This window comes from Lontra canadensis, unplaced genomic scaffold (genome assembly GCF_010015895.1).
Source record: "Lontra canadensis isolate GAN:19392208 unplaced genomic scaffold, GSC_riverotter_1.0 scaffold94, whole genome shotgun sequence".
NCBI classification, from domain to species: domain Eukaryota; kingdom Metazoa; phylum Chordata; class Mammalia; order Carnivora; family Mustelidae; genus Lontra; species Lontra canadensis.
The window spans coordinates 7585088-7605864 of record NW_022631088.1 but is presented as its reverse complement, the minus strand read 5'-3'; the positions used below and the strand labels follow the sequence as shown (position 1 = coordinate 7605864).

The 20777-nt window shown below is 61.5% G+C and overlaps 1 protein-coding gene across 1 annotated transcript in view; it reads left to right on the top strand.

Annotated features, from left to right (window-relative positions):
- Positions 1-20777, top strand: part of ACSBG1 (acyl-CoA synthetase bubblegum family member 1) — a 30378-nt gene that overhangs the window by 9362 nt on the left and 239 nt on the right. The window contains exons 5-15 of the mRNA XM_032836914.1: positions 4805-5025; positions 5398-5486; positions 5762-5882; positions 12193-12273; positions 12356-12505; positions 12817-12993; positions 13640-13821; positions 14588-14818; positions 15398-15615; positions 18894-19033; positions 19436-19682. Coding sequence (XP_032692805.1) covers positions 4805-5025; positions 5398-5486; positions 5762-5882; positions 12193-12273; positions 12356-12505; positions 12817-12993; positions 13640-13821; positions 14588-14818; positions 15398-15615; positions 18894-19033; positions 19436-19682 — 1857 coding nt within the window. The remainder of the gene's footprint in view (positions 1-4804; positions 5026-5397; positions 5487-5761; positions 5883-12192; positions 12274-12355; positions 12506-12816; positions 12994-13639; positions 13822-14587; positions 14819-15397; positions 15616-18893; positions 19034-19435; positions 19683-20777) is intronic.

The window sequence follows — 20777 nt, the reverse complement described above, 5'->3', positions numbered from 1 at the left end:
GTCATTAAACTCTTCAGATGCCTTGTTCTTGTGACTGCTCAGCATCTGTGGTGTGGCTCCCCTGACGCATGCGCCAGTCCCTACTGGGACACGGGGTCAGTCCCAGGGACCGTGCTCAGAGCAGAGCCACGGACAGATGGGTCTCTGGGTTCGCAGGCTCTGGACCCTGCTCCGGTCACATGGGCCCGTCCTGCAAGTGTGGCTGCTGCTCCGAGGGGACTCCTTTCCGAAGCCCTTTGGTGTATCTGGCTGACTGTCCTGAGACAGGGGGGACTGTCCCCGACTCCCACTCCCACACGGCCCAGAGCCAGGGCTGGTCCTGAGCGGGGTCGGTGGGGCTGGAGCTGTCTTTGCTGCTGCCTCACACTGGGAGAGGCCCAGGGCAGGAGGCTGGTGGGCCGGTGAGTGGACACGGCTCCACCAGGGGGGTCGTCATGACGACAGGCCGGGTGGGAGGAAGTGAAGGTGGGCGGAGGGATGGGAAGTAATAGACGCTGTGGCTCCCAGTGCCCATGGCCGCCACTGCGCACACGCTCCACCCATCACCTGCCTCTCTAGGCTCCCCACCCGGGTGGCCCAGGCCTGCCACACGTGCTCTGCGCGAGAGAGGCTCCCACGGCCTGGGGACCCCATGGGCCTGGTCCAGGGCATGAGGCTCCAGAGTTCCTGCGGCCAGGGGCAGGGCCGGGCTACAAGGCTCATTGCTCTGTGGGCCCGCCCGCCCCCCGAGGACTCTGCCCACCTCGTAGTAGCGAAAACTCTTGGTCCAGAAGGGTGTCCTCTTCGGACAGAGGTGGGGTCGGGAGAGGGAGCGGCGTGAGCAGAGGCCCAAAGGTGGGCCTGCGTGCACGTGAGAAGACAAAGGGGAGCGTGAGGCCCTCCCAGGCCTGGAGATTCCGCTGTCTCCCTTGGTTCAGTCCCCAGGCCCATGGGCGCTCAGCGGCAGGCACCAGAGGCCATGGCCCCTGAGCTGTGGCAGGTTCCCGCGCATGCAGGACGGAGGTTCACAGGGCCGCATGGGCCAGCCCCCACTCTGTGGGCCGACCTCTCTGGGTACTTGGGCAGGAAGGTGACTTGCATCACCGTCAGGCCAGGCCAGTGACCGGGAGGATGGAGGATAGGAGGCCTGGGTCCCCTAGACACATGGTGGTTCGGTCTGGCCTCCCTGGGACGGGGATGGGACAGAATCAAGCTCTGTCTTCCCTGAAGGCCCCCTGACCTCTGCTCTGGGTCCGGCTTCCACACGCAGGCCCTAGGGAGGAGTCATACCTGCTTTCGAGGCCTCCGGCTGTGGGAGAGGCGGGACCCTCAGCGAGGCCCAGCCGCCCCACCCCCCCATTCAGGGAGGGGTGGTACTTGGGACAGGAAATGCAGGAGAGCCTCATGCCCCAGGGCGAGTCCCAGGCAGAGACACAGCTGGCAGCTCGGGCCCAGGCGTGGGTGGGGGGATCGGGGACCAGGAGTTGCTCTGGCTGACCAGAAGCGGGGTGTGAGCTGAGGTCACAGAGGGCCTTCCGCAGAGGCCGCAGCGTGGAAACCGCCCTGTGGTCTAGGTCAGACCTGGGATCCAGAAGGTCGCTCCGGGAGCCTCGGAATGTGGGAAGGGGCAGTGGCGGCCGCTGCCCAAGGTCACCGCTCCTGGGCTACACCCCCAGGCCCTGGCAGGAGGTGGAACAGTCCTTTCCCAAAGGAGAAGCGGGCACTGGGGTCAGCGTGGGGCTGGGACCCGGCCTGCAGGTGGGAATCGCAGCTGCGACGCCACAGGTGACCTGCCTGCCTCCCTGTTTCTCCGAGGGTAAGCTGAGCCGTCCGTGGCCGTGGAGAAGGTTTACACAGCCCACCTGCTGCAAGGAGGGCACTCAGACTGCGAGCCGGGACCATGGCAGCCGTCCGAGGGCAGGGAGGCGGCTGGGCTTCTGGGACCACGGCAGGCCCCTTGCCCACCAGAGCCCTTCCTCTGGCGGGTCTGGGGGCTCGGGGGCCCAGCTGGCTTGGCTCGGCACGGGGAGCTGGTGATCCTCCGGGGTGGGCTCTCCTGTCAGAGCAGAGCAGCCGGGCTCAAGGGCCTACCACATTCCCTCTCCTCGCCGTCCCCTCCGTGTCCCCGCGTGCCCAGCGCAGGCACCACCAGGCAGGGCCCCGCCGTCCATGGGAGAGCACAGGTGAGATGAAGGAACTCCGTGGAAACCTATATGCTTTGTCCTTCAGAGCCAATGGACCCATGTCTAGAGACGTGTCCTTTGGAAAGCCTGGAATGAGGGCCAAAGCTGGGGGCCGTGGGAGCACGGGTGGCGGGGGAGGTGTCTGGGAGGGGCGCTCGCGTCCTGCTGCAGACACCGCCAGGGAGACTCGCTGGGCTCATAGAATTGAGGAGGGGGGATTTTCGACAGCTCTGTGGGATTTGGTCCGTGTAATGTTTCTTTCAAAGTGTGAGCCAACATTTGAAAACAGGGTGATTGCGCACAGACACCCAGACATCATGGGACCCTCGGTTTTCATTCCTGCTGGGCACCAGCTCTCGGTGCCCAGGGCGGCCACCCCGCAGAGGAGCTGTGCCCGCCGCTCCCGCCCCGCCCTGCCCTGCGGCCTCCCTGGCGCGGGGACGGGGCTCGGGGCGGTTACCGTCCCCCTGGACTGCAGCCCCCTTCATGAGTGCCATTCCTGCTGAAGAACAGAGAAGCAGGAGGAGGACCCCAGAGCGGGCGCTTCCGGGAGGTGAGGAGGAGCCTGGACACCGGCCGGCCCCAGAGCTCTCCACTCCCGTGGTATTGTCTTCGCACGTCAGGTTTGAAGATTTTAAGTATTCATTTGAGACGGAGAGACTACCAGCAGGGAGGGGCTGAGGGAGAAGCCGGCTCAGGGAAGCATCTGCCTTCATGGGGTCCTGATGTCAGGGTCGGGGATTGAGACCCACGCGGGCTCTGCACGCAGCAGGGGCCTGCGTCTCCCTCTCGGTCTGCCGCCTCCTCTCTCTCGTGTCCCCGGGGGAAGCACCCGAGGGAGAATCCACCTGTTCTGGTTTAGGGACCAGGGAAGGGAAGAGGGCCTCTGGCTGCCCAGGCATTAGAGCAGGTTCACTGAGGTAATTGCACGGCCTCGAACTGACCCATTTTAAGTGTGATTATTTTTCACTGAAAAAAAAATCATTTTGTCAGTTATTTGTAGCGAATGTTTCCGGTTGCGCCGATATCACTGCCATCTAACTTTAGAAACTTTCCGCCTTGGTGCCCGTTTGCGGGGACTCCCCACCACCAGGCAACCACGAACCCACCTTTTCTGGACGGTTCCCACACTCGTGGCTTCTTTCCGTGAACACGGTTCAGAGATACACGGTGCCGTGCCCCCAGCGGTTGCGACGGACGTTTCTGAGCGGACCTGCGTTTGGGGATGGTGGGCGGCGGGGGCCACGCTTGACTCTTCACCAGCGGACGGGCGCTTGCCGGTTTGCATGTTTGACTATCCTATAAATGATGCTGATGGCGTCCACATCCACGTCTTTGCGTGGCAAATTCCGTGGGCTTGTTGGAAAGAGGAACCGGCTGTCCTGTCCCAGCCTGGGGTCTCCTGTCAACCTCGAGGGTCCATGTGCCACCCAAGAGTATCTGGAGGGCAGGGTCGAGGTCGTCCCACAGGACGGTATTGAGGTCGGTGCTGCCTCAAGAGGACATCCAGAGGCTGGGGCCACCAGTGCGGTCCAGCCAGCAGGTGGCAGAGCTGCCCCGCCTCCTGGTGGGTCATCTGCTCCAAAGGACTGTCTCGGGCCCCGGGGAAAGGAAGCCCAGAGGACAGAAGGGTCTAGACCTCCCGGCAAGCCTCTTGGGAATTTGGGGAACTTGGGAAATCGGAAACGTGCATTTGCTGCAGACCACCTGTGTGTCAGGGTTCTTTGTGGACACGGTTTCTGTTGACCCCCGATGGTCCCTAAGGTCTACATCCTTGCCTCTCCTCCGAGGAAGCCGACTCAGAGACCGCACGGTGCGCCGAAGGCTCTGGTACACAGCGGTCAGGCTGTCCCACCTGCCACGCAGGGAACGGCCACCTGACGCTTTGGGGCGGGGTGGTGCCCCGAGAGTGAGCTGTGGCATTGGGCCTACGGGGCCAGCGCTGTGACCTCGGGGAAATACCTGGGCCTCCCGGAACTGAGCGGCTCCGTCTGCAAACCAAGGGGCCAAGCCCCGTGGAGCAGACTGGCCGCCTGCAGGAGGGAACTGGCATGGCGCCTGGCGTCCGGCGAGAAGGCCTGAAGTTGGTCCCCACTGCGGGGCCACTTCTCGGGCCATCGGAGCCTCCGGTCCCCGGTCTCTGGCCTCTGGTCTCTGGTCTCCGGCCTCCGGTCTCCGGTCTCCCCCTCAGGAGGGCTGCACTTTCTGCTGCTTTGACCTTCTGTCCAGCTGGGTCTGTCTCCAGTTCTCAGGAGGAAGAGGAAGGGTGGGAAGTCTGGAGCACCGGGAGGTCTGATGGGCCCCTCTCCTGAGGTGGCCCAAACGCTGCTGACCACCCAGCCTCAGGGGACAGGTTCACTAGCAAGAAGACAAGAAAAGGTCTATGCCCTCAGCGTCTGCATGGCCTCCACCTCCTTGCTGCCTCCCTAAGCCTGGCCCATCCTCAGAACCATCAGACCTCCTCCTCCAGGCAGCCTCCCAACTACCCCAGTCCCTTGCTTGTCTGCCACCAGTCAGCCCCGGAGGCACCATTGGGACCGGCAGCCCAGGGGCTCTGCCCCTGGGAGGACCGGGACCCCAGCGGGGTAGGGAGGTGACTCTAGGCCAGCATGATCCCAGGTGTGGTCTCCCCTCCCCTGCAGAGGAGAAGCTGTGGACAACGCGGGCCGATGGGCACGTGCGCCCACGCCTCCACCCTGCCTGCCCACAGCCCCCCTACACCGTGCACCGGATGTTCTCCGAGGCCCTGGACAAGTATGGGGACCTCCATGCTTTGGGCTTCAAGCGCCAGGGCACGTGGGAGCGCATCTCCTACTCCCAGTACTACCAGCTCGCCCGAAAAGCCGCCAAAGGCTTCCTGAAGGTGAGGCCCCTCAAGACGCAGCCTCCCTCCCCAGCCCCGCCTTTCGGCTCTGGACCCCCGTAGGCCTCCTCCCTGACCACCAACCTGGCGAGACTTTAGGGAGAATAACCGTGAAACCGCTCCCATGTACTGGCTGGGGTGTGCGGGGCCCTCCCCGCGGGCCAGCCACTCAGTTGCTGGTTTTCCTCTGTGGTCGCATTCGAGACGGGCCGGGCTGCCTGCTGTGCCGGGTGGGGGGCAGCAAGGGCCCCACGGCATTCTCCCACTCCGTGCGCCGGGAGGGTGGTCCCTGCGGTCTGGAAGGCAGCCTGGTTGGGAAGGAGAGACCCCTTCCATGCCCGCTGACCCGGCCTGTGTGCCTTGGTCCTGGAGCTCGGCCTGGAGCAGGCGCACAGCGTGGCCATCCTGGGCTTCAACTCCCCGGAGTGGTTCTTCTCGGCAGTGGGCGCAGTGTTTGCAGGGTGAGTGGCTAGGGGTGGGGCGCGGTGTCCGGTGGGTCGGAGGAGGGCAGAGAGGGGAAAGAGGGTCGATCTCTCTTTTCAGAGCTCCCCCATGCCCTCCCCAGCCCTCATCTCCCCCCAGGGGCCCTCTGAGGACCCCTCTGCGTCCCCCTCCACCCCCCACTCCCCCGCCCCCCCACCGTCTATCCGGGTGTGGCAGCTCCCTGGGGCAGGGTTGCGGGCAGAGGGCGTGGCCGTCTGCACTGGCTCACTTGTGAACCCTGGGTCCCCCGCAGCGGCATTGTCACTGGCATCTACACCACCAGCTCCCCGGAGGCCTGCCAGTACATCGCCCACGACAGCCGCGCCAACATCATTGTGGTCGACACACAGAAGCAGCTGGAAAAGATCCTGAAGGTTTGGAGCAGAGGGGAGGTGGGCCCGGGGGCCAGAGGCCGGGTGTCCTGGGGGAGCTCCGGCTACAAAAGGACTTTTCCACTCTCCCTTCTGGGGTTGCCCTCATTCTCTGCGGCAACCCCATGCCACACGGATACACACAGAACAAAGCCAGGCGATGGGAACTTACCCACTGCCCTGCTTGGAACACTGAGGACCAGGAAGCCCCGGATGGGCTGACAGCCTCGGGATAGGGCCGCCAGCTGGCCCGCTGCCTCCTGTGGGCACCAGGATCCTCAGGCTTGTGTGACAGTGACCCAGGGCCTGGGCACCTTGAGCACTCAACCCAGACCCTTGGTGCGGGGCATAGGGGCCTGCCGTAGGTCTTGTCAGGTCTTCTAAAGACAGTGGGGGCAGAGCAAGGGCTTGAAATCAGCCCCTGAGCCAGCCGAGCCTCCCCTGCGGCCAGAGACTCACTTAAGAGACCTCCCTGATCGGCTGCGGCCCACGTGAACCACGGCCAGGGCGCAGCAGCCCAGGGACAGCCCTGAGCCCCCACTGCCCTGCCACCTGACACCTGCGAGGCCCTCAGGGGCTCCTTGCATCCCAGAGGCCTCTGGGGTGGATTTGGTGGCTTGGCGCTTGTTCTGGAGATGTCTACCCGGGCCCAGCTCCTGACCTGCCCCTGCTGGGGAGATGGTGGGTCTGGAGGCACAGAGAGGAGACTGGAGCAAGCATCTCCCTCCGTCACCAGTGAGGAGGTCTCCCCCCACAAGCCTAAAAAAAAGAAGCCAGCTTGGCCATTGGCTCCCGTCAGAATCCTGGGCCAGGCCCGGTGGCCGCCAGTCCCCTGAGCCAGACTCGCTGGCAGGAGACCCCAAATCAGAGTGAGTTTTGAAATCGCTCTCCCGGTGAGGCTGTGGGCCCCCCACTTCCGCTTGCTAAGGCCGGTGTGCGAGACACGGCAGCCTGTCGTCTCTGCCTCCCCACTGGTGTGACCCACGCTCCTTGTCTGCGTCTCTGCATCCACATCCCTTTCCGTGCGGACAGCGGCCGTGTCAGGGTCGATTGTTTAAGCCGGATTCCCTCTGTAAAGACCGGTTTTCCCAGGAAGAGCACATTCTAGGGGACTGGAGCTTAAGAGTTCAACATATCTTTTTGGGGGACACAATTCAACCTATGTGAGTGCTTTTTTTTTTTTAAGATTTTATTTATTTGACAGAGATCACAAGTAGGCAGAGAGGCAGGCGGAGAGAGAGGGGGTGGGGAAGCAGGCGCCCTGTCCCTGCGGTTTTGGATTCTTCTGAAAACCCACTTTCTCAAGGCACTTTGGACCTGCTTTGTTTGAGGATTAAAGATTTGCCGGTGGCTCACCTCCCTGGGGATCCTCTGCAATGTGTTTGCAGGACCTTGTCAGGAATGTCTCCATCCTGCTGGGACTGGGGAGGAGGTAGGGGTGCGGAGTGCTGGGCGCCCCTCCTCACGCCCCCGCCTCCACCCCAAGCACTCAGGCCCTTCACGAAACAGAAGGGGGACAAGTACTTGGAGAGTGGTGACCAGCAGGGATGTCCCGTCACGGGCCCACCCAGCTACCCCGGGACTCAGTGATTTCCTCGGCCTTGGGGGCTTCGGAGCCCCAAGAGTTCTCTGAGGTGAAGGACCCCCTGCCCCACGCCCAGCCAGGAGCGGACCCGGGGCCCCCAGGCCAGCTTTGCCAGGGCCTCAGTCTCTAAGGTTTCCCCGAGAGCCAATGAGGCGGGACCCTTCTCTCCAGCTTCCATGCGGGCACCCCAGAGTCCGAGGGCAGGAAGGCCTCCCTCCCCTGGATTCTGCAGCCCTGGCACGGACCCCTGATTTAAGCCCAATGCTGTCCTCCCGGCCCCGTTTTGCATCTGAAGAGGCTGAGGCCCAGAGTGAGGAAATGCTCCCCGCAGGTCACCATTCAGAATAATGTCCTTGGACAGTAGGTTTCTTTGAATCAGGACCTAATGGCCCCGCAGCTGCCGGTGATGGTTCCGGAGTGTCTTTGACCCAGAGCAAAGCCCCACCTTGCGGGGACTGCAGCAGCCTGACCCAGAACTTGTTAGAAACGCAAATCCTCAGGCCCCACCCCAGGCCTCCTGCCCTCGTCGCTGAAGGGTGCGGCCCGGGCACCCTGTGGGGAGGGGAGCACACCTGCAGGTGCCTCGGACGGGACCGACAGTGAGAACCACTGCCACAAGCACACAGCAGAAACGAGGTCAGCTGCCCTAAGCAGTGTCCAGTGGGGGGTTACCCGCCCGCTTCCCTCCCTGCTGCTCCCCTGGTTCTCTAACCCCCGTCCCTGCTCTTAGATGGAAAGACGGCCGCGTTCCAATGGCGCCCTGCCCCGCACACACCCCACAGGCAGATTCCATGCCACGGCCTGGGGGGGGGGTATGGCGGGGTGGGGGGGACCCTCGCAGGGAGCTGGGCTCCATCAGCATGTGGTGGGGGCGCTGTGCACGGGGATGTTCCCCGTTAACCTTCCTCCGTGGAGGTCGTGGCCTGAATGTTTACCTCGCGAGTGGCGGCAAATGAGCGCTGGTTTTCTGCTTCACCCGCGGGCCTGTTCTCGGAACTTTCCCTCCTGCCGAGCTGGGGCTCTCTGCCACCTGGGGCACCTGCTGGGACTTGCGCTGGGCGGGACGGCGGCCCCTGCTGGTGAATGTCCCGGCACGTCCGAAGGGAGGGGCGTCACGCAGCCGCTGGGTGGGAGGCCGCTGAGTGCCACGCCGTCTCCGCAGCGGGCGGAGTCACGGCGTTCAGGTCGTCGGTCTCCTTGATCCCCTGCCTCCTCGGTCCGTCCAGGACTGAGAAACGGAGCAGCGAGTCGCCCGTTATTATTGTGGGTTTGTCCGTTTCTCCTCCCCTCCATGAGGTGTTGCTCCCTGTCCTTGGAAGGTCCGTCGCGTGCGCGCACGTCCAGGCTCCCGCGCCCTCTGGCGACATACAACCTTCTCCTTGAGGACTGTCCCGAAGACGGAGGAGAGTCCTCCTTCCGGAGCGACCGTCTCTGGCTCAGACTCCAGACTCCCGACTGACGGTTGCACTGTCCCAGCAGCCCATGTCCTTGTGCTCACAGCAGGTGTCTCGTGGCCTCTCTGTCCTACCCAGCAGCACGGCTGCTCCTGGAGGACGCATATGCTCCTTGTTCCTTCCCCTCCTCCCTGCGCTCCTCTGCACTTGGTTCTTTATTTGCATTTCAGCTCGTCCTGGGGTGTCTGTCCTGGGGTGTCTGTCCTGTGGCATCCGGTTAATCTCCAGTGGCTTGCTAGTGTTTGCGCTCTGGTTTACCATTTGCATTTTTTTTTTTTTACCATTTGCATTTTTTTTTTTTTAAGATTTTATTTATTTATTTGTCAGAGTGAGCGAGCACAGGCAGAGTGACGGTCAGAGGCAGAGGGAGAATCAGGCTCCGGGCTGAGCAAGGAGCCGGATGTGGGACTTGATCCCAGGACGCTGGGGTCATGACCTGAGCTGAAGCTCAAGGCTTTATAGCCCACTGAGCCACCCAGGTGCCCCACCATTTGCATTTTTAAAAAGATTTTATTTATTTGTCAGAGAGAGAGATCACAAGTAGGCAGAGAGGCAGGCAGAGGGAGAAACAGGCTCCCTGCTGAGCAAGGAGCCCGATGCAGGGCTCAATCCCAGGACCCTGGGATCGCGACCTGAGCTGAAGGCAGAGGCTTAACCCACTGAGCCACGCAGGTACCCCGAGCCACGGCATTTCTGACTTAGCGTGTCTACTCCCCCCCACCCCCCCGTGAGTAGCTGAGCTACTCATGGTCTGGTCCCGCCGCTCTGCTGGGGTCCCCGCCTCCAGTCCGCCTCCATACAGGTTACAGACCCTCCTACACAGTATTGTTTCCACCAGTGGTACTGCTGGAAGGCATTTTATTTTTTTTTATTTTTTTGATTTTTAATTTTTTTTTAGATTTTATTTATTTATTTGACAGACAGAGATCACAAGTAGGCAGAGAGGCAGGCAGAGAGAGAGGAGAAAGCAGGCTCCCTGCTGAGCAGAGACCCCCCCCGATGCGGCTGGGATCATGACCCACTGAGCCCCCCAGGCACCCCTGGAAGGCGTTTTAAATGCAGGGAGGACGTCTCTCCCACTCGCCTCCCGCTGGCCGCCTCTGAGGCTCCTCCTTCCTCCTGCAGACAGGAGTCTGGCTCCGAGTCATCTTCCTGCCTCACGGATTCTCTTCAACATTTCTTGTAATACGCATCTGAAAACATGTTTATTTTCATTTTCTGAAAGATATTTTCATGTGGCTTAAAAATCTGTGTTGATAGGATTTTTTTCCTTTCAGCCTTTGAAGACCCCGTTCCAATGTTTTCAACTCTGTCGTTGCTGATGGGAAGTCTCTTGTTTTGTGTCTTTGTTCTTCTCCGCGTAGGTAGGGTATCTTGGTTCTCTGGCTGCTTTTATGTATTTTTATTTTCTGACATTTTATTTTCATTCCAGAGTAGTTGATACATAGTTTCAGTTTTCGGAGATACTACTTTCAGAGGTACAGTCCCGCGACCCGACACGCCCCACACCCCCCGGTATCACCTATCCATCATCTGTCTCCCCATCCCCCACCCAGCTCCCCTCAGGTCACCAGCACTAGGTTCTCTAGAGTTAAGAGTCTCTTTCTTGGGGGCACCTGGGTGGCTCCGTGGGTTGAGCCCGTCTGAGTCTTGGTTTCGGCTCAGGTCATGACCTCAGGGTCCTGGGATCCAGCCCTGCCTCAGGCTCTGTGCTCAGTGGGGAGTCAGCTTGTCCCTCTCCCTCCCCGTTTGCTCTCTCTCTCTAAAATAAATAAATAAAATCTTTTAAAAAAATTGTTACCCCTCTCTCTTTCCCGTTTGCTCGTTTGCTCTGTGTCTTCAGTTCCACATCAGTGAGGTCACAGGACAATCGTCTTTCTCTGATGGACATCTTCCGCTTGGCATAATGCCCTCCATTTCCGTCCACGACGTTGCAAATGGCAGGATTTCCTTTTTTTTTTTTTTTTTTTGACAGCTGAGTAACACTGCATTGTAATATACCGCATCTTCTTTGCCCGTTCATCTGTCGGTGGACGTCTGGGCTCTTTCTGTAAGGGTGGCTCTGTGTCTGACGTCTCAGGGACCCTCTATACCGTTTGCCAGAGCGGCTGCGCCAGCCGGCATCCCAGCCAACAGCGTACGAGTGCTCCTTTTTCCTCTCTGGTTGCTTTTAAGGCTTTTCTCTTCCTCACTGATGTTTACCAACCTGTTCTGTTGTGACTCGCTGTGGTTTTTCTTTGTGCTCATCCTGCCTGGGGTTCGTTGTGAGTCTGATATTGGTGGATTTATAATCAAATGTGGAAATTTCTCAGACTGCTTTTCAATTTTTAAAAAAAAAAATACTTCCTGTGACTCCGATTCCATGTGTGCTGGGTGTCTTGGTGTCCTCCCACGGGCCCTGTCCTTCCTGTTTTCTCTCTCTCTGAACTTTAAGACTTGGGTTTGGCCATTCAGGGCAGGTTTACCAGATTTCGCGCCAGTGCTCAGATCTGACCTTTCTGGGTCTCCCCTGAACATCTCCGGGAGCACCTGCGTGCCGCCTAATGGACACACAGACAGTTCTGGCCCCTTATGAGCTCTGTCCTCCAGCCCCGGAGGCTGCCATGCATGCTGGTACTCAGCCAAAGACCCGGGAGCCCTGGACATCTGATGAGAGAGTTCTAGAACTTTCTCTGCCTAGTTTCTCCTTACTAGCGTCCAGTCCCCCAGACTCTAGCCACCATGGCTTTGGCTTTCCTGAACTCTGCGTTCTGTCACCTCCACTCAGCAAGACAACCGAATTCTGTTCTCCCTCCCCACTCCCTGTCTCTGTCCCCTCTCCCCCTGTCTCTGTCCCTCTCCCTCTCTCTGTCCTCCTCCCTCTTCTGTCCCCACCTCTGCCACCCTGCTCCTCTCCCCCTCCCCCCTCTGTCCCATCCCTCTCTCTGTCCCCCTCCCCTCTTTCTGTCCCCTCCCCTGTCCCCTTCCCTCCCCCCCTCCACTCCCCTCCCCCTCTCTCCCTCTCCTTCTCCCCTTCTCTGTACCTCTCTCTTTCACAAAGTTCTCTGATATGGGATAAGCCATACTTCATTCAACCAGGCCCTGGGATGCTCGGTTTTCTCATGAGGGGACAGCTCTGCACCAAGAGGGGCGAGTGTCCCACTGAGTTGCAGGTCAGACCCTAGGAACCCAGTGACCAAAGTGCCCATCAGGCAGAACACCTGGAGATGGGGCTTTTCTCAGCAGGTAACTTCTCTTTTTCAATGAAACACCATTATTTTTCCTGCCAACCCAGACCTGGAAACACCTGCCACACCTGAGGGCAGTGGTGATATACAGAGACGCCCTGCCAAAGAAGATGGCCAATGTGTACACGGTGCGTGGAGGGCGCGAGGGGCAGGTGGGGCCTGTCTGGCCGCCCCACTGACCGGGCGCCCGCGCTCTCCCTCCTGCTGCAGATGGACGAACTCATGCAGCTGGGGGACGGGCTGCCCGATGAGACCCTGGATGCGGTCATCGCCACCCAGCGGCCCAACCAGTGCTGCGTACTGGTCTACACCTCCGGCACCACTGGCAGCCCCAAGGGCGTGATGCTGAGTCAGGACAATGTATGCGGGTCCCATATGGGTGGGCTCGGCCGCAGGTGGATCTGGGCACGGGACCTCCCCTTACAGCCCCTGGGGATGCTCCTTTGGCCCCTCAGCTGAGGGGGGCAGGACACGTGGGACGGTCCCTGGGTCTGTGGTCCAGACCAAGTCCACAGAAGGGGATGGGGAGGGGAGGGGAGGCCTATCCTGGGAGCTCCCTGCAGAGACGCCCAGGGTTGGGGGTTGCCTGAAGAGGTCGCCCAAGCCCCCCGGGGTGAGCACTTCCAGGACAGGCCGTGGGACCCTGCCAGGCCCATGTACCTGTCCTCTAGATCACGTGGACAGCACGGTATGGCAGCCAGGCCGGCGATATCCAGCCAGCAGAAGTCCAGCAGGAGGTGGTGGTCAGCTACCTGCCCCTCAGCCACATCGCCGCGCAGATCTATGACCTGTGGACGGGCATCCAGTGGGGGGCCCAGGTCTGCTTTGCCGAGCCTGACGCCCTCAAGGTCAGTCTGTCTTGGCCCGGGCAGGGGTCCGTGGACATGCGCACTCGTGTATGCACCTGGGGGTGTGGGAGCGAGTGGGTCCCCCGCACATTTGTCAGCCAGAACTCTCTCTGCTGCAGCCAGCATGCCCCGTGTGACCCAGCAACAAGGGGCTGATGCCGGTACGTGGAGGAAAGTGGCCACGTGCCATCAAGGATAGGGCATCCTCAGAGGAAGGCTGTGGGTGCACAGCTCCCCTGCTTCCCAGGCTCATCAGCTATCCCGTTCACTGGAAACTGATTTTAAGTAGGCAGAGAGCTCTCCCGGACCCCCCGCCCCCAACCGGCACTCTGCCCAACACTCCCCGCACCTCCAGGCCCAAAGGTCCCCTCATCCATTCCTGCACCAGTCACTGCTGAGGGGAGAGGTCAAGTTAGAGAGGAAAGAGGGCTGGGAGGGGGCTGAGCAGCGCTAAAGCGTCAGGCCACACAAACAGTGGGGACGGCTGCCCAGCAGCGGCCGACTGCGTGGAACATGGCATGTGCAAGTGTGCGTGTGCACCTGTGTGGGCACCCGGGCGCGGGACGCTGTGGGGGTGTGCCCCTGATGCTGGTGTGGGGGCCTCCTGGCACTGAGCTGGCGGGCCTCCCTCCCTGGCGCCGGACAGGGGAGCCTGGTGAACACGCTGCGGGAGGTGGAGCCCACGTCGCACATGGGGGTGCCCCGGGTGTGGGAGAAGTTCATGGAGCGGATCCAGGAGGCAGCAGCCCAGTCTGGCTTCATCCGGCGCAAGATGCTGCTCTGGGCCATGTCGGTGGCCTTGGAGCAGAACCTCACCTGCCCGGGCAGGTACGGGAGGCCGGGGGGTGGGGCAGCAGGGTGGGGGCACAGGGCCAGCAGGCACCCGGGGATCTGCTGAGTTGGGCTTGTTCTGGGGACCCCTGTGTGGAGGCCCCAGCATGCGCCGGGCTGGAGACCCCTTCCCAGACGGTCCAGGAGATGGTCCCCCACATCTAGGTTCGGGCTGGCAGGACGGCCTCCCTCCCTCTGGGTGGCATTCACCTCTCGGGAGTGGTTCCTTGTGGTCTCCTGGGGGGTTTCCGGACCAGGGAACGGGGCACAGTGATGCGTCCTCTTCCAGCCTTTCCAGCCCCCAAGGGACCCCACGGCCGTCTGACTGCTTGTCCAACGCCCACACAACCCTGGGGACGGTCCGTGGCATAGCCCTGGCCACCCCCCGGCAGAGGTGTTTTCCATCACTAGTGAGTCTGTGAACCGGCATCAGGTCTCATGAGAAGCACACGCATGTCCACAAATATGGCCTCGTGTGCACAGACGGGGACAGTGGACACACATGGGCGACTCGTCCGTGGGCTTCAGCAGGGATCACGCCCATTGGCCCTGAGTGTCCGTGCAAACAGACCGCAAGGTTCCGCACACACACACGGCCCAGCTGGGCTGACCTCCAGGCTCGGGGCGCGGTGCACACGGGGCACACACACCCGGGCGTGCAGGCCCGCTCACGGATGGCCTGGCCAGCGAGCAGCCGCCCGATGCCCCCCTTGCCCCTGTGAGCACATGTGTTCCTCCGCCAACCACTCCCCACTCCCCACAGTGACCTGAAGCCCTTCTCGGCCCGACTGGCGGATTACCTCGTGCTCAGCAGGGTCCGGCAGGCGCTGGGCTTTGCCAAGTGTCAGAAGAGCTTCTACGGCGCGGCTCCCATGACAGCCGAGACGCAGCACTTCTTCCTGGGCCTCAACATCCGCTTGTATGCGGGCTACGGCCTCAGCGAGACCTCGGGCCCCCACTTCATGTCCAGCCCCAACAACTACCGGCTCTACAGGTACCCATAAGCCTCCTGCCCTTGCTGGACCCCGGGGCCACCACAGTGTGGCTGTCCTGAGCCATCACTTCCATCCTGGGCCGGGCCCCTGGGGCCATGCGCGTGGTCTCAGCCATGCTGTCCCCGGGAGCCTGAGGTCGCAAGCTCCCCACTCCGCGCGCCCCCCCACTCCCACCCCCCCACCCCCGCCATGGGTTCTGGCTCCGCCCCGGGTTCTGGCTCCGTCCCCTCCCTCCTGTAGGGCGGGGTGTTGTCACAGGCTGTCCCTGCTCCACTGGGGGTGGGTAGCGGGGAGGGCAGGGCAGTCAGCTCTGGGGTGAGTGCAGGGACCCTCTGTCATGCTTAAAAGACCCCTTCCGGTCAGCCCATCACCGAGCTTGAAGTTGTGCCGGCCCTTCCTTCCTTTCTTCCTTCCTCTCTCTCCCCGCTCCCTTCCTCCTTTCTCCTTAAAGCCTCTCACTCTAAGTCCCTATTAAAATACAAAAGCTCTGGAGGCTAAGAGGGAGAGGTTGGAGGGGATGCTCCTGGCAGAGTCCGACCCTAGACTGAGGCCCGACCAGCCCCCTCGGCCGCCCCCAGCTCCGGGAAGGTGGTGCCCGGCTGCCTGGCAAAGCTGGTGAACGAGGATGCTGAGGGCGTCGGGGAGATCTGTCTGTGGGGCCGCACCATCTTCATGGGCTACCTCAACATGGAGGACAAGACGCGGGAGGCCATCGACGACGACGGCTGGCTGCACACGGGTGACATGGGGCGCCTGGACACGGACGGCTTCCTCTACATCACCGGGCGACTCAAAGGTGAGTGCAGCCAACTCCGTGGTTGCAGGCTTGGAGGGGACGTGCCGCGGCCTGTGTGCCCCGAGTCATGAGCCCGTATGGAAGCTCGTGCACTTGGACTGACAGCATCTTACTTCCCTGTCTCTGTTGCGGGGCAGACACTGTCACCCCGACTTCCTAAGGAGGACACCCAGAGAGGGTAAGGGGCTTGCCCAAGGTCACCCAGCTAGTAAATGGTGGGGTTGGGTTCCAACTCCCTAGAGAAACAAGGCAAGTCTTTCCAGAAGATTCTGGGGCATAAATATCATGTATTTTTACATGCAAAATGGGCATGATATTGAGAACACAGATTGGATATAAAATTTAGAATAAAGCAGGAGACTTCAGAGAAATTTCCCATGAGGGATGTGGCCCTGGCAGGGGGGACAGCTGGGGACTTGAACGGAAAAAGTGTTTTGCTCACTGCCCAAGGGGATGTAAGCCCAAGCACATCCCTGGGGGGAGATCTCTGCCTGCTTCCCAGTGAGTGGGGGAACAACTCTGGAAATCTCGAAGGCAGGAGTGCCATTCAGCCCGGGCTCTGAGTGTCACAGAGGGCTGGCCCTCTGGGCAGAGTCTGGGCAGGTCTGGCTTGAGCCTTGGGAGGAGCCAGGACCATCCTGGCTGCCAGCCCGCAGCCCAGGGCTGTGAGATCCCTGGAGGCACAGTTCTGCCGTGACGGGCGCCAGCTGAGAGTGCCGGCTGAGAGCGACGCCTAGGGCCCGGCTTGGTGATGGCGGCTGAGGGCCGGCACGCTGGCGGGGAGAGTAACCAGAAACATCCAACCTGAGTTGGCCCTCCTTTCAACATAGTATGGTTAGGGGCGCTGGGGTCAGGCAGGGGGAGCTCCGTCGGTGAGGCGTCTGCCTTGGGCTCAGGTCAAGATCCCGGGGTCCGGGAATCGAGTCCCGCATCAGGCTCCCTGCTCAGCAGGAAGTCTGCTTCTCCCTCTCCCTCTGCTGCTCCCCCTGCTTGTTCTCGCTCTCTCTGTCAAGTAAATAAATAAAATATTTAAAATAGTATGGCTAGAGGCTGGAGCCCAGCTGACTTTTCTGCATCTACCGGCCCAGCCTCTGTGCGGAGGAGACCGTGCTCAGGGTGTCGCCACACAGGGCCATGTGGGAGCCCTCTCGTCCGCCTGTCCTCGCACCCGAGGATCTTGTGATACGGCCAGTTATCTGGCTGAGTGAGGCCCACAGCCTCGGTCTTCATCTTTCAGCCGACCTTGGCTGGAATCATGCCAGTTGCCTACAAGATTTTGACTTTGGTATAAACAAACAAAAAAACCTCCACGCGGTCAAACCGCCAGGAGTAAAGACAGGTGTCACAGCCAGGGAGACGTACCTGTAGCTCCTGACGTGGGCATCGACGGGCGGAAGCGAAACGGCCTGTCCCTGGGTTTCAAACCTTCGGCTTCGTGTCTCCCCGCCGCGTTTCCTACTGTGCGGTGTGGAGGTTTCTGCACCTTTCTCCTTAGATCTGCTCCCGCGTATCTTATTTTTGGGGTGCTACTGTACAGAGCATCATTTAAAATGTGCTTTCTACTTGCTTGCTGCTGGCAGAGGGGCCTTGTCCCGCGGGCTGGGGTCATGTGACCCCGGGGCGCCTGTTAGAAGGTGGTGCTCGTAGACGTCTCTCCAGCTCTCTGTGCACAACACCTGATCATCTCAAATGCTGACAGTTTTGTTCCTTCCTTTCCGTTGCTTCTGGGTGTTTCTCTTGCCTCCTGCCCTGATAGGACGGGCAGAGCAGTGGTGGATAGACGTGGGGACCGTAGTCGTCCGTGTACCGTTCCTGATCGTGGGGGACGCTTTCAGCATTCAGTCCCTGAGTGGGGACTTTTGGAAAGGTGCTCCTTTCCGTGCCCAGTCTGCTGAGGGCTTCTCTGCACACTAATGGGTGAAAAACACTGGTAGGAGGTGGGGGGAGGGGGCCAGAGAAAGCCCCAGAAAGAGGAAGGCCGGGGTGCTGACGGCTGCTGGGCTCTGCCTGGCCATGGTGCCCTCGCCGCCCCACCCCTGTTGCCGCTGACAGACCCGGTCTGAACGCCTCCTCTCTGGCCAGCCTCGGGAACCACTCCTCATTCACCCCGCTCACCAGTGTCCTGAAACTCCGAGCCCCAGCCGCTCAGCGGCCGGCACCCACCAGGCTCTGGAGGGGCCCCGCTGCCCCGTGTTTGCCTCCCTGCCTCACTGGCCTGCACATGTGTGCCCTCTGCCCATGACACCCAGTTCACGCTCAACGTGCGGCCAGGCCACGAGCCTCCCTGTCCCACCACCCTGGGAGCTCCCTGCGGCCAGGGCCCGTCTCAACGTCCGCACGGGACCTGCACACAAGGGGACCAACTCCTCCTTGTTGAACTAGAACTGGGGGGCTCAATCCAGCAAAAGCAGGCCAGGTGTGCTGAGCAAATGTCCGCTTACCACCATCTGGCCTGGCCGTAAACCACCCTCCAGGGAGGAGCCCGGAGTGCTAAGTGCAAACGCTGGTCTTGCACATGTGCCCGCTGTGGAACCCTGAGCGAGCGAGGTGGTGGACGAGGGCAGGACGCTGGGACTGCAGCTCCGAGGGGGAGCCGGCGTCCCCGGAGGGGCGAGGGCTCCCTGAGAAGAGCACGTGGTGTGTTAGATGGAGTCGGGAGGGCGTGTTGGGAAGGTGCAGGCAAGGGGAGAGGCTCACGGCAGGAGCTCGGGAACTGGGCTATATACCGCGTTCCCAGACGCTACTCGACCTTGGACAAGACACCTAACCGCCCCAGGCCTCAGTTTCCCCATCTATAAAATGAGCTGCTTTTAGGCCGGTTGTGAGGGTTCAGTGAACCACTGCACATGTAGGACGTAGCACAGCGCCTGGCCCACGGTGCGCGCCGGGTGCCTGCCAGGGAGCGGCAGTTCAACTGTGGGGCGACAGCGGCACGTCTGGGGCGCCCGGTGAGGTCTGAGCCGACAGTCTTGGACAATGAGCAAAGGAGTGGGAGCCCCAACCAGACGTTGCTCCAGGAACTGCCACCATCGCTCAGTAGGTGTCCCCCCGGCAGGTGTATCTCCTGGCAGGTGTATATCCAAGCAGGTGTCCCCCCAGCGGGTGTCCCCCAGCAGGTGTGAGGAGCCTCTGAGGGCGTGGCACTGCCCCCCACCCTGAGTGTCCCCAGTGCTGCCAGGCGCTCCTGCCTCCAGAGGCTGGGGGCAAGGCTGGGGTCCTGGTCCCACCGGGGCACCTGGACTGAAGCCTATGCCGGGGGCCTGGCCCTGCCTCCCCAGAATTAATCATCACAGCGGGCGGAGAGAACGTGCCCCCTGTGCCCATCGAGGAGGCCGTGAAGATGGAGTTGCCCATCATCAGCAATGCCATGCTGATCGGGGACCAGAGGAAGTTCCTATCCATGCTGCTCACCTTGAAGGTGTGTCGGGGGCAGGGTCTGTCTCTGGGGGGGTGAGGGTCTGGCCCAGGCAGAAGCCATGCTCGGCCGGGACACATCTACGTCTCAGACTTTGTTCTGGGCTAACCTGCTGGCTGCCTGCAGCGGGAAACACAAGTGGTCACAAGCTGCTGTGATGACCTGTTATAGTCTAGCTCAGCCTGGTTCCCCAGGGATCCTGCCCTGGCTCTCCCTGCCCAGATGCTCCAAGCCCAGGCTGCTGAGCGGGGAAAAAGCCCATGGTTTTCCTGGCTGAGGTCCTTCTGGCTGTCGTGCCACCACAGGCTGTCTCTGGAGCAGCTTGCGGTGACCCACACCCTCCGAGACCGGGGCTTGAGTCTTGTGGGCCGAGGCCTGGGCCCGGTCTGACCTCTGGCTTTTCAGTGCGTGCTGGACGCAGACACGTCCGAGCCAACGGACAGCCTGACCGAGCCAGCTGTGGCCTTCTGCCAGCGGGTGGGCAGCAAAGCCACCACCGTGTCTGAGATCGTGGGCACCAAGGACGAGGCTGTGTACCAGGCCATCGAGCAGGGGATCCAGAGGGTCAACAGCAAGGCCACCGCCCGACCCTACTGCATCCAGAAGTGGGCCGTTCTCCAGCGGGACTTCTCCATTTCGGGTGGAGAGCTGGGTAGGGCTTTGTTTTTCCTGCTTGTCTGTTCTCACTATCGCGGGGGCCGTGTGGGCAGGCAGGGGCCACGGCAGGCTGGCGGGAAGCAGCCAGGGCAAGCAGAGAGCCACGGACGGCCCCCTCCTCCTGGCAGGAGGACACAGTTGCGCGGTGCCTGCTTGCGCCCGGGGAGAGTCTGCCGCGAGCACTACGTGTGTGCTGGAGCCTATGAATTTGAACGTACAACCTTTAACTTTGACTTGGGGGCCGTTCTCCCCTGAAATCACAGTGGGAGCAGCAGACAGACCCCAAGGCCCTGGCTCTGGGGGCTCAGCTTATGTACAGATAAAGGAAGACTTTCTGGACTGTGGTCCACAAAACCGGGGAAGCTGCGGTACAACCCCGGCTGGACAGAGAAGTCGCTCTTGGCTGTGGCTCGTGGTTCGCGGCCGGGGGAGGCGGGATGGTTTCTAGAACAGCCTCTGGCCCGTGAGGCAGCAGGACGCTGAGAGGCCCTCAGAGCTTGGAGCGCATCTGGCTGGCTGGCATGAACAGGGGGAAGGCAGGTGTCCTCTCTAACCAGCCTCCGGAAAGGCCTTTCATTTTGAAGTGTCCGGTGTCACAGCCCAGAGTGCGTTCGGCCTCTAAGCTGCCCCCAAGCTACGTCGCAGCCCTTGTGACTGTGCTTTAGTGGAGCACGGACAGGGATTTAGGAAGGACCTCGGTCGGCAGAGGTGGTACTCCCGGTCTCCCCACCCCACGTCGGGCAAACAAAGCGCAGCACTCCGTGCTTTCGTGTGCAGGGTCCCCAGCAGCTCGTCAGAAGGTCAGCCCCTTGCCTGCTCGCCCGCGGCTGTTGGCCGCAGCCTTGTCCCGAGGCTGCCCATGTGCTCCCGGCATGGTGGCTCGCCGAGAGCCCCGGACAGAAACCGTAGTTGTGCAGTCTGTCTTTGTCATTGATTCACCCGAGAGACAGAACAGGAAACGCTTAGGGGGGACCAGAAACGGGTGCAGGATAAGGCAGGCAGCACCTCCTGGTCTTTCGTGATGCCTGGTGGCCCTTAGGCTACGGGGACGATGCTGGAGCAGTGGAGGGGGGCGCGGGGTTGTAGTCGC